The 17,517-nt window shown below is 34.4% G+C and overlaps 2 protein-coding genes across 3 annotated transcripts in view; one reads left to right on the forward strand and one right to left on the reverse strand.

Moving 5' to 3' along the window:
• LOC119069159 (alpha-2 adrenergic receptor) overlaps positions 1 to 17,517 on the reverse strand; it is a 209,296-nt gene that overhangs the window by 41,379 nt on the left and 150,400 nt on the right. The gene's annotated exons all lie outside the window — the stretch shown is intronic.
• LOC119069160 (caspase-1-like) lies at positions 138 to 3,051 on the forward strand. Its single transcript, XM_037173067.1, has 6 exons — positions 138 to 335; positions 439 to 725; positions 1,928 to 2,097; positions 2,307 to 2,466; positions 2,530 to 2,651; positions 2,717 to 3,051. Exons 1-6 carry the CDS (start codon positions 223 to 225, stop codon positions 2,864 to 2,866), a joined length of 1,002 nt encoding a protein of 333 aa, XP_037028962.1. The 5' UTR covers positions 138 to 222; the 3' UTR covers positions 2,867 to 3,051.

Below are 17,517 nucleotides of genomic sequence, written 5' to 3' on the forward strand. Positions count from 1 at the left end.
TGCGAAAAGACATGAATGACCAGGGTATGCGAGATATCGATAATTTATTGGAATTTCTTATACGAAAGATTAAGTTAATCTGGCTCACTTTATCGACAATACCTTTACAACAAACGAAAAGACAAAGCAAAAAAAAATCGACGAAAATCACATAATTAGTTGTCTGTCGCCATTTAAATCGATTAGACCTAACGCTACAGTAAATTTCATATTGTGTCGAAAATGGAAAATAATTCAGCCGCAGATTCAGTTGATACCAAGGTTGCCGTTGAGCCCAAAATCCCAGCTTCAGCAGATGGAATTGATGCTCGCCGAAACGACGCACTTAATAAAAAGTAAAACCGAAATGCGAAAATAGATATTTCGTGATGTTGGAATTGAATTTGATATTATAAATCCGCTTTTTTTATTCCACTTTTTGGTTGGATGCATAAATAGATTGAGTACTTCGCAACAAATGCGATCCCAGCAGCAGCAGCAGCTGTGTATACCACCACCCAATATAGACTTAGAGTGTGCTTATTACGATATGATTCATGAACAGCGCGGTTTAGCCATTATTTTAAATCATTTTAAATTCGATTCCAAAAAGTACAGAAATGTGCAACGAAATGGAACCGAAAAGGACTGTGAACGGTTGGAAAAAACATTTCGTGAACTTGACTTCGAGGTGAACATATACAACGATCTGAAGCGAGAGGAAATCACAAGGATTTTGCAGAAGGGTAACATATGTGTAAACGAACGTAACACGTGTAATGCTCAATTGTTACTTGTGCCGTTTTCACTATCGGTTGAGGTAATGTTGTTGATGTTGATGCTTCGAGCCCATTAAAAAGGTACAGAAAATCGTAGTGTTTTTGTGTTGCTACTTTCATGGTGTTATTTTCCTTCGTCGTTTTTTTTTCTTCTTTTAAATGGAAAATGTTTTTTTTTTGGTAAATTGTTGTTGTTGTGTAACATATATGTTTCGATTAAAACCTTAAAGGGATTACTCGATTAAAGCTTCCTGCAAGAGTTTGTATCAAGCTATGCTATGTATACGTACGTAACGTATACAATACACAAAACGTAAAAATGTGAAAAGTTTTATCACAGTTTGGCAGCTGATTTTACTTTATATGTTCAAAACATCAAAGAGCCTTACGTAAATTTGCATTAAAGTTATATTCACAGTTGTGTCGTTTGAATATATATGGTTATATATGGTTATTCAAGTGAACTCAATCATTAGTATAAGCTTATTTAAGGCTTATCAAAAGAAAAAGGCCAAGTTTCTACTTAGTCTTTTTTTTTGTATTTTCTCTTTTTTTAAAGAAGAAGAAGATTATTTTATACGTATCTTATCTTCGTTCCCGAACAATCGTTATATTTTTTCTTGCTCCGATAAAAGAAAAGAGTTTTCAAAGAAGAAATAATGTTTGACGTGTGCAACACGATCGCTCAGCGATAATGCGATATGATTCATTCCCATTGCTATTACGTCAGAGGTTCGACTATATATTGTTGTCAGGGCTTGTTCTTCGGAAATTATTTTCCCATACCGATAGTACGTTTCTTTTGTTGCCTGCACTTTAGTACATGACATGCCTAGCTTTTGTATAAATTAATATACAAAAACATAGATTAAGATTATGTAGACAATGCAATATACATTACTCTTTCAAAACCAAAATTCAATGGAAAGTTTTAAGACAAGTACACAATGATGATTATGATATAGATTACTCCAAGAGGTGTCAACTTCTGCGAAACTTGGTATTTTTATAACAAAAATCTAACAAAATTTTCGTCAAGTTAGATTTTCTTTAAAACAAAACCGAGTGTCCCAGAAGTTGTTAGTTCTGCGAATTGCTCTATAACTATCTGAACCAACTAATATTTGTTGTTTTAGCATTTTGTAAGTCACAATCCTACTATATTGCAGTTGCCGATATGGACCATCAAAACAATGACTGTATTGTAGTTATTGTACTAAGCCATGGCGAAACAGGTCGGCTGGAAGCGCTAGATGGAAATTATCCTGTGGATGATATATGGGAACCATTTCTTAACAGCCAGTCATTGATTGGAAAGCCGAAATTGTTTTTTATACAGGTAACTTTTAAGCTTGTACAAACGGCCAGCAAGTCACCTATATAACAATTCAATTTGCAACTTCTTTTGTTTAAAGTATCGCTTAGTGTTAGTTACCGAATCTAGTACTTCTTTTTGCCATATTTTAACATTTAGTCTCAGCTCGTCTTTTATTATAGTCGTTGTTACCGAGTCATCTGCACTTTCTACTACAATTTCGACTGTTTCAGGCATGTCGTGGAGATTGGACAGATCCAGGAGTAACTGTAATGGCAAAGAATTCCTCTTTGACAACCGGTGATATGGTTGACTCACTAGGTCACCACAAGCCACAATATTTCCAAATTCCATCCATGGCTGACCTGTTGGTAATGTACTCAACGTACGAAGGTAACTCTTGTTTTTGCTACAATTACTCTAGTTGCAGTTGTAAATAAATGTAAATTATTTAAGGATATTACGCTTGGCGTAATAAAGACCGTGGATCTTGTTTCATACAAGCGTTATGTGATGAACTCGATACAAATGGGACAAAAAATGATTTGTTTCATCTTTTAACCGGAGTCAGCCGAAGGGTCTGTTTGTTTTTGCATTTAATTCGACATGAGTTGATAACAAATCGATAACCTTAATACCACAGGTCGCATTTACATTCCAGTCAAATGTTCCTAATAATGTTGATATGCATGCGATGAAACAGATGCCTAGCATTGTGTCGATGTTGACGAGAAATTTGTATTTTACGCGAAAAGGAAAAAGGTCGGTGAATCATGATACGGTTACTGATTAGATTTATGTTGTGCGGACACAAGTGATTGAATTTGGATTTTTATCTATAGTGTGTACAAGGCAAAATAATTTATCAGCACGGACTTAGAAAAATTATAATTTAAATTGTTAACTGACCACAGTCAATGCACTTACGAAAATGTCATTTTATTGGTTGATAAACTGCCGTTACAAATACGAAATTTACGAATATTTTTGTTTAATTCGTCGAAATACAGTTGAGTAGTACATAACATGCAATTAAAACATAGAAATCCCATCATTTCTTAAACAAACAAAATAGTACATTACTGCTATAAGGCTGTATATAAGAGATGTGTACGTATACGAGCGCTTGCGCAAGTATTAGTAAGAGTCTCTTATATACAGCCTTATATCAGTGAGGTATTTTATCGCAGCAGGCAAGCATCTCAAAATCTAATGATGCAATTTTGCTTGCAAAAACGTTAGCACTCTAGGGTAAATCTGTTTACTCTTATGTACGTCTTGTATATAGGGCACAATACTCACACACCGTATGCGATAGAATACATTTGTCATAAGCCTTCCACTTCGTTCGATCTAAGTATTTTCATTGTATTGAATCAAAATCTATTACTTCATTAGTTTAAATATGTATTTAAGATCGCATTGTACATGAAGTTATTTGATCATTTTTGTCTTCATTCTCAACAACAGTGACTTAACCGCCCACATTAAGTGATTGAATACTCATCAGGGACGATGAAACTAGACATTAAGTACTGCAGGATGAAGTAGTGCCTTAACTTTAATTTTACGCATACGTTGCTTTGACAACCACGGCTTCGCCCTCTGTAAGACATTTTTCACATCATCGGATCGATTCCGATTAATTTTTATTATTCGCCGAATAGTATTCGGTCAGCGAATAAATTACCATGACGCTAGGTGATATCAAACCGCTTTTTATCTACGAGTGTCGGTAATGAAGTGTCGCGTGCCGGTAAAAATGTGAACAATGGACAGACTCGCTTTATAACCGAAAATTTTGGAATTAGAGTCTTTTGTATCCCCAACGTCACGACGCATTGAATCTGCATAGAGTTGCACGAATACTTTTGTCACCTCTTGAAGTATTTTCAAAATCAAATAAATCATAAAACTGTTATCCTAATAATGTGAGGAAAATCTCGGACGTGGGAGCTAGGGACTCATAAAAACTGGGGGCGAAAAAGGGAGCGTTTTCTATGAACGAGAATTTATTACTTTTAACTTAGATATTTTTTACTATAAAAGACAAATCAAGCGGGAGCTCACGTTCATCGATCCGTTTCATCTATCGCTTTTATTAATATAACCATGTATGCGGATGTATTACGATGCTCATTTGTATGATATGAAAACTCAAAGGGAATATATGGCTTCAAAGTAACGCTTTTCTCGAGACTTTGTGTATTTATTTCGAACAAAATTTATTTGAATTCAAATTAACGGTCTGACTTGGCTTATAAATATTTAAATTTGAAAGTTAACTATTTTCAACCGTAAATAAAAATCAATTTGTAAAATCTCATGAAAATTTGAACATGATGTTGTGGGTATAAAATGCCACGATACTCGGAGTACACAAGTTGTGTATTTACTTAGGCGCGGAATGGATGAAGAAAAAAATCTAATATTAACCGGCAAGCAAAAAAAAAAAGTTTTATGAAATAGCATCCCAAAGGAGCGGCGCTATTTGAACGTCGTCTTATTTTCGTTTTTGATGAATTGAATATCCTATTGGTATTTTGATTTTACTTTGAGCGAAATTTATTTTCCGAAGACCTTTTCTCTTCTGTTGAAAATGAAAATTGAAAAGACTGAATGATTCAACCATCAAATATTTAGAGTTATATTCATCCCAGTAATGTACCTGCCTACTGGTGGCACACGAACCACCACTATATAATTTTCTATAAGCCTAATTTTGATGAAGATTTTAATTATTTTTAAAAGTACTATTAAAAACATTAATAGCTGGGCTATACGTATCAGCACGTTGCATGAATACAACCAAATTAAAATTTAATGATTAGAAAGTTGGGGGGTAATTTATAAACTTTTATCCTTTTAATTGCTTAATGTTTACTTGGTATATATAGTGTTTTCGGTGTATATTTATATAAACGAATAGCAAGGCTTAAGCGGTGAAGGAAGAAAAAAAAGAAGCAAGCAGCAGCTCATCTCATCACAATATTTTTTTTGTGTGTGAACGCTCCGTATTCTATCCTACCTGAACAAAGTGTTTTATTTTCCAGCTTATGGAATGAAAGTGAAAAATTTCCTTGCTATTTTCTTATGTGTTTGCGTAAATTATGTTGAATTTGAGCGCCTTTACAATTTCTTACCTTGCCATTTTGAACATGGCAAAAAAAGAAAAAGTTTTTTTTACTTCTTCTGCAGAATATTTCATTCGAATAACTGTGTATGAGTAATTGGATTAGACAAATGAACCAAAAAATAGTAGATTGTGCAATGTGTGCGGAAAATTAGGACAAAAATTAACTTAAGTGTCCATTCCACTCAACAAAAAGTACTCCGTGATAGAGCCGTAAGAGAGCGAGCTGTCAAATAAACAAAGAAAAAATTGACAAAATTCAATTTTGTCTCTCACACGGAGTACTTTTTTGGTAAGAGGAAACTAAGCATTATACACCGAGGTGCATGAAGTATAGTAATGAGACAAACCAAAAACATTATCAATTACTGAACAATGCATTTGTCAATCAAACATAACGACGCGAAAGAGACCTAATTCGAAATTTTCTTTTGTTATACTGTCAAACGTGACAGAAAAACAAAACAAAAAATTTGAATTTAGGTCCCCTTCGCGTCGATAAGGGTATTTGAGTAGACATTGTGATAGTTTCATTATGAAAAGTAAATTTGTACTGATGCGCTACTAATATCGAAATCTTTCGAATTGCGATACGGCATAGCAAAAATACAACTTCCAAAGAGTCGCAAAAAAATCACAAAAATGCAAGCACAACCGAGCAAGTTTAAAAATAAACATGCAAGCGCTTTCGTGTGCATATACACACAATAAATATAATATAAGAATGAGCTTCGTCATTTGTAGTAGTTCTCATCTATTTATTATGATAACAATGACGATATTATTTTCCTTTAGTAGTGCAGTGACTGTAAAATATTAATGCAATGCGAAAATGTGTCGTACCACTTTACCAGTGAGAACTAAAATTCCAATACCATATTGTCGGAAAATGGTAGCTAAATGTGTACTTAAGTATTTCATGAACCGAGGAGGAACTTTTTTTTCTTCTTTTCCGAACAATTCTTTTTTTTTCTTCGTTTTTTTCTCCCCGTTATCGAAATAGAAACGAAACTCAGCATTTTATTTGATTTAACTACCCGTGGTGTATAGTAAGAACCCATTTATATCAATGCCGGTACAGGTACCTAAAAAGCATACATCTACCACTATCAGTGCCGGACTGGCTCGAAAAAGTCCTCCAAGGGCTATTATGCACCTCATTTATAAAAAGCACAAAAAAATTACAATTTTCAGACCAAAATCAGAAGGGCCCTCCGGCATTCGCCCGGTTTCCGAGTATGGTCAGTCCGGCACTGTACCACTTACAACATCCAAAATAGTTTATTACAGCAAACACTGCAACACGAAAGCATTTTATTCACGAAAGCATTTCTTTTTTTATAACAAATGTTAGTTAACATTTATCGCCAATAACAACCCGTTTTTTCGAGCATTAGGTGAATCATGGCATGGCAGCACAGATGTTCGAATAGATTTTCCAACAACCACTCGTTGCATAACAATATCATTTACCGAATGCGAGCAATTTACCGTTGAAATTGGCTCAGATCTGTTATTTTGGTGTATTTTATTTGAAGTTTTTGTTAATTGTGTACAGGTAGAGAGCAGTATTAGGAATCGAAACAGTAGTTAATTTGTCCGCTGGCGAAATATGCATTTCCTGCATGTATAGGTCTCAAGCAGCGATAATTGAGAAAAGTGGTTTTAATTAATTCCATTTTGTATAGTTGTTGGAGTTCGTTCAAAAATGACATTCAGATATTCCGCGCTCACAATTTATAGTTATTTGTTCAACTAGGCATGTTGTTCACTGAAAAATATCATCAATCGATGATAAAATTTTCAAATAATCGATACTATATCAATCGAATGTTTTATCGATAATCGATAAATATCGACTGATAATCAACAAATATCCACTGAAAATCGAATAATCAGTCTATATTTGCCGATTATCAGTCGTTATGTACCGAATATCAGGCGATATTTATCGATTTTCAGTCGATATTTATCGATTATCGATAAAACATTCGATTGATATTGATTTTCTGAAAATATCGATAATCGATTCCAGGGAAATAATCGATATTTTATCAATCGAATGAATTATCGAACATGCCTATGTTCAACAAGGGAATAAAAGTTCAAAATTGCATGTCGAGTGTGTAGTGTAATCCGAGAAAATGTAATTTTCAACTTTTTCCAGAGGTAACCACAACGTTTTTCACAACAAAGGCTTCCGAAGTTTCAGCAGAGGGGAGAAAATGACTATTTTCTCTCTTGCTTTGTGGAAAATTAATTTTACAGAAGCGTATGGATATCTTTTTTTTTCACCAGCTAAACAATGCTTTATTTATTTATATTGATGCGACAAAAAAGACTGCTCACAATAGTGGCGCAGCCAGTAAAAAATCGATCTTTTCATATAAAAAAAAATTACAATAAATAAAAATCATCAATTTTCTTCTTCCCTAATGTTCCCAAAATGCAAGCGGCATTTCCACGTTGTATCGCGATTGATAATCTTTGTAAAAGATAATCTTTCGATTTAGCTTCACCAGTTGCTTTTTTCATTAAAGAACCCAATTTGTCTATGAATTTCTTTGTTTCTGGGCCCATACAACCTAGCGTCTCGAAAGCGAGTGGTGTTAGTAAATAATTTTGTTTTAGAGAAATATAATGGTTATGCTTATGTCTCTCAGCTTTGTCTGCTATTGTGCGAGCTTTCTTTGAAGAATCATTAATATAAGAAGCAGCCATAGTATCCCTCACAGTCACATCCCACAAGAGTGATTTACCATGACTCCACGGTATCAACGTCATGCCGTCTGGTCTTTTACCATCATCTCTTGACACACCTGGGGGCTGTATAATATTTGGGACACCTGCACTAGAGAAAGCATGAGCGAAGATGTTATTCATAGTATCATGTCTAGCAAATATGGATATCAGTGTACGCATCTAATTTATATCGCAACGTTGAACAATGGAAAATTGTTCATTTATGAAACTATAATTTACTTGGTGTGGCAGTGGAAAATTTGCATGTAAATTGGGTGAGATAATTCCGCTTCCGAATTTATTTCGAAAAAGCTTTTGTCCGCAAAAGTATTCTGTTGGAAATCTACGGTCTCATTTCTTCAAAAGGTTTCCATTCATTCTTACGTTATGATAATTCTTATTTGGTGGAATGTTTTATCCATGACAAAGATTGCCCACACTAGCATTCTCTGTTAGCGTATGTTACTATGCAGCTCCTTTTGATTTAACTTGATGACAAGCCAAACGGATAATTTAATTTAATCAAAATACATATAGAGGGAAGTGTATCTTATACATTCCATATAATGGTGACAAAGTCCTTGCTTTGCCAATGGATAAAACGAAACACTGTAAAATAATTGAATAACTTTTACGATTGTGCTATGTTATTAAACCCTTCTAGTTATCATTAAAAAAGCATCTTTGAATGTCGCAACGTTCCGTAGCGAATCGCACAAAGAAAACTGCAAGGTTACTTAAAATGAGAAAGAAAAAGAAATTCCAAAGGTCACCCTAATATCGCAACTTGTGCGCTTGTCACAATCATACATTTGACCTACTTGGAATTATTATTAAATATAGTTCTTTGTGATGGTTATGCTTGTAATTGTCTGTAATGTTTGAATAAATTATGTCAGCTAATGTTTTCGTTCTAATTAAATTTAAAAAAGAAAAACACACAAAAACACATTGATAGATAGTTAGCATGGTAAATTAAATGGAAAGCAACGACTCCAAGCTCACGTTTAAATTGCTGAATTATTTGCATGTTACTTTCGAATGGGGGTTTTTTTCAAACAACAACAACAAAAAGTGTGAGTTTCACAGCACAATATAGCAAAATGTAACGTTAATGATATTACATTCTTTTCTCTGCGAACTCTTTTCAACAAAGTCATTTAAGTTTTCCTACTTTCGGAGAAAATTTTTGCTCAATTTTCTGTTTTGTAAATCTCCGCTTTTCAGAAAAGAATCTGAAAATTGCTTTTTCTTTTACGTTTAAATAATAATAACAAACTGTACACGTATTTATGTATTAATGTCATATTCATAAAACAACAACAACAGCAACAACAACCATTCAAATGAAATATCGTGCTGTGTGAGCTGGGCTGCTATAAATTTGAATACGAGCGGAAACAAAGAGTCCAGCAGCAGGGTATAAACTGCATAATAAAGTGAGGTAGCATAAATATGCCCTTTACTATGTATAAGGTTAATGAGGCAGCAGAAACGCGATCAGCAAGAGAGAAAAGCAATTAACCAGAAAATCAAAGCTTGGTGGATAGACTTTTCTTTTATTATGAAATATCCAAACCATCCCGACAAACACTCAACAAAATAACACACACAAACACACACACACACAAAAAAAAAACTTTTGAGAAAAATGAAATTTAAATATTTTCCAAAGAAAGCCAAATCCTCAATTTATTCGAAATGTGACGGGCATAAATACCGGTTTCTTAAGCAAAATACCATAAAAAAATCCTTTCCTTGAACTGGAAATATAATGTGTGACAAAAAGCTGGTATAATGCAATAAGTTTCATGAAATGAGAAACTCAATATGGACCATTGTGCGATACACGTTGTATACGGGATCGGGTTAGCTTATTTTGGGTTAGGATAGGTTTTTGAGATACAAATTTCTAAGCTATGATTTGAACTAACGCTGTGGTTGTTTTTCAAATACAATTTCGTTGTAAATCTTCTGAAAGCGTTTTTAGTCGTTTCGACAAAGGGCCCAATTTTGTAAAATGACCTTGTTAAGGATTTCCGTGATTGGGATACAAGAGACACAGGGCACCGATTCTCTAAACATTCGTAACTTTAAGAATTCGCAACTTGACAGTTCTTATGGGATTTTATACACACAACTGTTTGAGTTACGAAAATACGAGAATCGGTGCCCAGTGGTGTAACTAAAACTTTGAAAAAAAAAATTGTGGCTGCCTTAGTACATTTTTGATTTTTGTACCAGTCCTGCTCCGAATGACGTTCAAACTGAACGACTAGTTTTTTAATTTTTTTAAGAAATCGAATTTTAGGCAACATTAAAAAATAGTTCAAACTTTAGGCAATTGCCGATATTCTGTGGCATCTAAATGGTATTTCAATAAAGAATTCTCGAAACTATTACAATTCAACTTCATATTCTACACAACAAATAGGTCATACATGAAAAAAGAAGAAAAATTAAACGGAGCGACATCTATAACAGTAAAAGTTCATCGAGCTTAGTACTCTTCAGGATGCCAGAAAATTAATGGTATTTTATGACAATTTCTATGTCAAAGTGAATGTACCAATACCTGTGTATAGAGGACCTGAATTTAGTCGGAAATATTTTTATTGCTTCGTCGAATCTGTACAGTTGATTATGCTTAAAATACTTCACCTAAGTCAAGTTATGTCAATATTGACAAAATGAAGGCTTTATACGCTTTGTGAGCTTTATGCGAATATCTTCGATGTGATTTATTACAAAAGATTTTGGTGCACCATTGTCAAAGGAACGAAAATTGACTGTGTGCAATGATGCAACAATTGAGGAATTGTCGGTTGGAAGCCAAATTGTTGCATCGACTGATAGATCTGCACTTGTGACAAATAGCGAAAATAATTTTTAGCCTTCCTATAATTGGCTCTTAGTCGCACTAGTCGCACTATAGTGGATACTGTAGGGGGATGTAAAATTGATATCACCATTCAAAATAAAGTGGGATTTCATCGTACGCTTGTTGTATAAGCATATTTTTGTTGTTTCTTCTCAAACCAATTTATTGTTATCGTATACCCACACCGCACAGTATGGCCATATAATGCATTGGATAATGTATAGAATTGAACAAAAACTATACAGAACATGCAGCATTTTGTTTACACGCGAGTATAAAGGACCTGAACAAAATTAAATTTTCTTTGCTATTTCGGTGAAACATTAAAGATAAGCAACAAAGTAAAGAATTGGCACAGAAAGTTGAGATTTGTTCTTTGTTTGTTCTTTTTCTTTTTATACATTTTCATGATCTTTGCTACATATTGGGGTTGCAGGTTACCAAAATTCCGAAATAAACTTTAATGATGTCGAAGAAGTTCATCCAATGATCCCCATTTGTTCAACAATCTGTTGTTTTCACTGGCATCGTTTAAGTGTTAACGTAATATGTCACTGATAAGAAAAGTATGGAAATTCCTTTGGTTTATCCATATACGAACATTGTGTCGTTGGTTGTGTTTCGTGTAGAAAACAATCGAAAAAGAAAATTGTGGCGCTGTGATTTGGTTTATTTGGCAAGGCCTCTAGACTCAGAGTTCACATGGGTAGAGTCAAAACCAAGACTCGAAATAGATTACACTTTCTCTCGTTTCACGGGTTCCAACAAACTTCTCTCGTTCCACAGGTTCCAACAATACAAGAGCCTTGCTTCGGACAAGAACCCAAATTGCGCGAAAAATTCTCAGGATTCAAGAGATGAAATACAGCAAAAAGGGGATTAACGGTTAATTTGAACCTTACTTAACTTAAATGTGTTTTCGCATTAAATTAATCAATTAAAAGAGATGACGCTATTTGGTTTTTGTCCGAAGCTAAGCCCTTGTACGCTCTTAAACTGTTCACGTTTCTCAGAGCCGGTCAAACGACTACAACCAAAACTAATTTTTATTTAAAGTTAACACAATCGTGGTGGTTATTGCGGTGTGTGAGATTTAGAGCAATTCTATTCGGTAAATTCCATCAGGTAAACAGGACAAACAACAGCTTCTCGGTTGTACGAAAACGTCTTTATTTAGTGATCTTTCTGTGACGACATAATGAAACGGACTGACTCGTCCAGCGCTTACACGGAACATATTGCTAGACTTATTGTGTATGTTTGCGTGCGTTCGTGTATCATATTGAATGCAGTAGAACGTTTACAAATAAACTCAACAGCCCCACTATTTGTTAACGTTCATAAATCTATTCTTTACACAATTCAAAATCAAAATAAATAAGAAAATGATACGAGCCCCGAAAAAAATTAACTGCTTGACATCTTTAACATAAAACAAATATTTTTCCCGCAACTAATTCACTGCTGGGCTTCCATTTCTTGAGCAACCAATTCACTGCTCTCTATTCACTCAATAACAACCAATTCACTGCTATAGAGATTGACCGGTAACAAATCTTCCCGACTCGCATCCATTGCACTCGTCCTTCGTCTTTCCGGAACAGTTTTACTGCTGCTATGCACGTCAATAACAACCAATTCACTGTTATATCGGTAACGAATCTTCCAGACTCGCATCCATTCCACTCGTCCTTCGTCTTTCCGGAACAATTTTACTGCTACTGTGCACGTCAATAACAACCGCTTCACTGCTAATGATGATTGCTTTTTCGTACTGTAACGAACTTCCAGACGATTCTTCGTTGGACTCGACGCTCGCCTTTCCACAACAATTTCTCGGGTTCTTCACAATCAATGCACTGCTAAATATCTGAATGTCGTTGCTATCGCTGCAACCAATTCACTGCTGCAATTGCATTCACCAGGCGAACCGTTCAACATCAGTGCTACAACAATGCATTCGTCCAATTTGAGTCCCGTTTCCTTTGTTTTCGACGACGTTATCAACACTCGATCTTTCTGAGTATTTGTACCCTCGTTCGTCAGCTCACTTTCCATACATGACCATGCCCTCTCGATCAATAAATACGATCCGGTTGGGATCCTCCAGGCATTGCCACTTTCCCAGTCATCCAACTTCGCAAATCGATCGACCTTGCTGTTCATGTCAAAATTTGTTCTCGAACACACGCCAACCTTGAATACTTTCTTTGTTTTCCAATGTATACGACAGCCAAAATACACTTTCTTTGATGCTCCAATAGATTTATTCCGTGTCCTGGGCCCATAACCTGTGAGATTTAGAGCAATTCTATTCGGTAAATTCCATCAGGTAAACAGGACAAACAACAGCTTCTCGGTTGTACGAAAACGTCTTTATTTAGTGATCTTTCTGTGACGACATAATGAAACGGACTGACTCGTCCAGCGCTTACACGAAACATATTGCTAGACTTATTGTGTATGTGTGCGTGCGTTCGTGTATCATATTGAATGCAGTAGAACGTTTACAAATAAACTCAACACGGTGGTACATTTTTCGAAAAGGATTCTGATGAAAAGATATCATCAAAAGTGAAATACGAGACACGCAAATGTAGGCTACAATTTAATCTGACTATTTTGACTGCAAATGAAGCATTGTCTACTAAATATAAAACGAACGCTTCGAGTTTCTACCGGAGATTGTTGATCGAACAGTTTGTTGAACATTAAAATTTTCAATATCGAATTCAATTTCTCCATGCATCGTTGTATCGGGCTGTTATGAATAAATCGATATGGAAACTATTGATGTGTGAACGACCACTATTAACGAACGATTTATATAAATTCTCTAAATTTTAAAGTTTTTTCAAATGGAAACTGCTAATTATATTATGCATTGGATTGTAAGTAAAACAATTGTATGAAAATGAAAAATGAAATGCAGAATCGAAAGCTTTTTGAAGTTTCAAAAAAAAAACGAAAATTGAATGAAAACGATCGCAATACATAAGGAGAAGAGAATCCTGTTGCAGACATAGGATACAAAACTATTTTATTACGTGCGCGAAATTCGACTACAGCCGCAGTGTACACAGCGTATACTTGAAGCGTTTTTTTTTATTCTCTTCTCCCGCTCCCTGTATATTCTTTTGTGTATGTACATCTGTACGGCATAGCTCCCAGATATGCAAACGATATGTTGAAACCAATATATCAGTTTGAATTGAATTACAAGTCAGTTTATTCTGAATTTATCCGATATATACATTTTTTACCCATGCTTTATATGGAAGGAACTTCAAATGGAAGTAGGTATACTCGGTTGTATGGGTGAAATAAATAAATTCCGAATAAAAATGATTTAGTTCAACGGGCGAATTGAATGTGTATAGTCGTCGGTTGTAATATTAAAAATTAGTTGAAAAAAAAAATCTTCTTCATTTTTTTGTATTTTTAATATTTATTTATTGTTTTACCATCGCGAATTCAGCCGGATTATACCCATAATATCCGACTCAATCAGACCAATTGAACATTTTATACTGATACTGAAAGATACTACATACCTTATAAGTACACTACACACAAAAAAAATGTCTCCCCAATGAATTAATCACAATTTACGATTATCTTCATAAATGATTTTTACCCTTAACGATAAATTGATTCGATTCAATGTATGAGGAAATTGCCTACAAGATTCATTACAGGAGAAAAAAAAAACCACACCGACGAAGAAGAGAGTGAGTGTGGTATAATAACGTATAAATACCAATATTTCTGATAATACTTACTCTCGTTGTACGCTTATTCCATCTAAACGAATTCATGCATACATAATACATTTCGAACCGAGAATGTACATTATTTAAATGTTATGAAAAGATTTTTTTTTCATCCGGAAAAAAAATTCTCTCCTCTTTTTTTTCGTGCTGTCGTGTATAATGTGTGTTCGGAAAAGTCGAATTTACATATTTTATTTTTTCATGAGAATTAAAAAAATAAATAAATATTACAAAGCGATACATTTGAATGCGAGTGCGGTAACAAATATAAACGAGGTATTAAAATTCCAATTAACCTTTTAATACCGAAAGAGCCTATATAGATGCATACAGACCCGGACTGGCCATACTGGGCATTCGGGCGATTCCCGAAGGGCCTTTTGCTTCAGTCAGGCGAAGTCAATTTCAACGAACATAGGCAAAATCTTCAATTTCCAATCGAAATTTTTCTACTGAGGCCTTTCTCTCAATTTATTATTCGATTTCGTACTGAGTCAATTCTCTCAATATTTTCTTCGATTTCCTACTGAGGCCTTTCAGTTAATTTTTTATTCGATTTATGTATTCGAACCAAATTTTTACCATTAAATTTAGTTCGAATATAATTGTATTATTTTACGGCATTCTCCTTGCCGATTCATTGGCTCATTTATTGTACAGATTGCCGAAAACACCTAAATTCTTTCCTCTCCTAATCAACACTCGTATACTTTCACTCAGGGCTTATTGCTGAGAATTTTAGTTCCAAAATTCCAAAAATTTTGAAAAAATTCAGAATATTCTGAAAAAGATTCTCAATAATAAGCGTTGCAATAAAATAAATTCCTAGAAAATGTGCAAAAAATGGGAATTTTCTAGCGGTTTTAGATAAAATTCCCAGAAATTGTGCAAAAAATGGGAATTTTCTAGCGGTTTTAGATAAAATTCCCAGAAAATGTGCAAAAAAATGGGAATTTTCTAGCGGTTTTAGATATAATTCCCAGAAAATGTGCAAAAAAATGGGAATTTTCTAGCGGTTTTAGATAAAATTCCCAGAAATTGTGCAAAAAATGGGAATTTTCTAGCGGTTTTAGATAAAATTGCCAGAAAATGTGCAAAAAAATGTGCAAAAAAATGGGAATTTTCTAGCGGTTTTAGATATAATTACCAGAAAATGTGCAAAAAAATGGGAATTTTCTAGCGGTTTTAGATAAAATTTCCAGAAATTGTGCAAAAAATGGGAATTTTCTAGCGGTTTTAGATAAAATTCCCAGAAATTGTGCAAAAAATTGGAATTTTCTAGCGGTTTTAGATAAAATTCCCAGAAATTGTGCAAAAAATGGGAATTTTCTAGCGGTTTTAGATAAAATTCACAGAAATTGTGCAAAAAATGAGAATTTTCTAGCGGTTTTAGATAGAATTCCCAGAAAAAGTGCAAAAAATGGGAATTTTCTAACGGTCATAGAACAGGGCTTATTGGGAATTTTAATTATTGGATAATTCCGAAAAAATTATGAAAAACTCGGAAAATTCTGAAAAAAAAATCTCAATAATAAGCCCTGCTTTCACTAGCGATCGAAGTGAGCGAAATATTCTTAATAAATTTTTCGTTAGTTGTAACATTTTTATGTTCCACTAGCGAATATTTACCTGAGCTATTTCCAATTTTTCTTTTCAAATTTTGCGCCCCAGATCGTTGTGTACTAGGCAAATGTCGCAAATTGTCCGTGTGATGTAGCGGCACTGTGTGATTCACGTATACTGTGTAAGTTACACAATTGTAATCAGTTATACGAATCGAGGGCCTAATTGGAAAGAGTCGCCCGAAAATAAGGGCCTTTAAAACTTTTTCCCCGTAGGGCTTTTTTGAGCCAGTCCGGGCCTGGATGCATATAGTATTGTCATATAATATGTGTGTACAGCATTTGTAGCTATGGTTGTAAGCGGTGAGCATGAACCAAGTCTATATAAAAAAGGTGACGCATATGACGAATAGCAAAAATGATGTATACAACGCACTTCAAGCATGAGTGGTACTGTAAATAGGGTATACTGAAACTGGACATTGTATCATACAAATCTAAATCACTGTTAATTTTTACAGTGTAAAACCATGCTCATGTAAAATACAGTAGTTTCTGCAGCTGACCACTATGATCACTAATGCTTGAAGTGCGTTGTGTATAAGTATATTTGCATTGTTCTCATCAGGGCCTATATTCACGAAAATATTTTTTCAATCCCGTACGACTTGGTCAATTCGAAAATGTTTATTTTCAAATTTATGTCCCATCGATTACATGTACTAACACTACCTAGCTTGCGCTAGTGTAGTAACAAAGTAAAGCCCGACGAAATTAATAGCCACATGCCAGCACGTAAGGTACGGTAATATAAAATCCTCGGAGACTCCAAACTATTGGAAAATTAACTTTTTCCAGATAGAATCTGTGAGATTTAAGCTCTGAGGGATCAATACTCAATGTATGTGAACATTCCGATATTCCGATATACCATATCAAATCGAAATCATTTTTCAATGGCCGGAAAGTATTATAATGTCACATTTTAGGTACGTACACAGAACATTTTGTAGGCGAACGAAGAAACAGTTGTTTGCATAGCTGTGTTTAATTGAGACGTTCTTGTATGTTGTAAACCTTCTTACCTGCTGAGTGCATTAAATTAAACCGAACTGACATCAGATGTGGTGATGTATATGATATGCCACAATTCTGTATTTTGACGAATGGAGCCCGAAGAGTAGGGCTGCATTCACACTCGTTAAAATAAAAATTTGGAACCTCGTACGTTCAGTGCGAATGGGTAATGAAGAAGCTCAAAATAATGAGTGAATTTTGCAAAAATCAAAAGAGTTTTAACTTTTATTCACGGCGGCGAAAATTAACCTCAAGTTTTTGACTAAATTACCTCAC

This window comes from Bradysia coprophila (genome assembly GCF_014529535.1).
Source record: "Bradysia coprophila strain Holo2 chromosome X unlocalized genomic scaffold, BU_Bcop_v1 contig_26, whole genome shotgun sequence".
NCBI lineage: Eukaryota > Metazoa > Arthropoda > Insecta > Diptera > Sciaridae > Bradysia > Bradysia coprophila.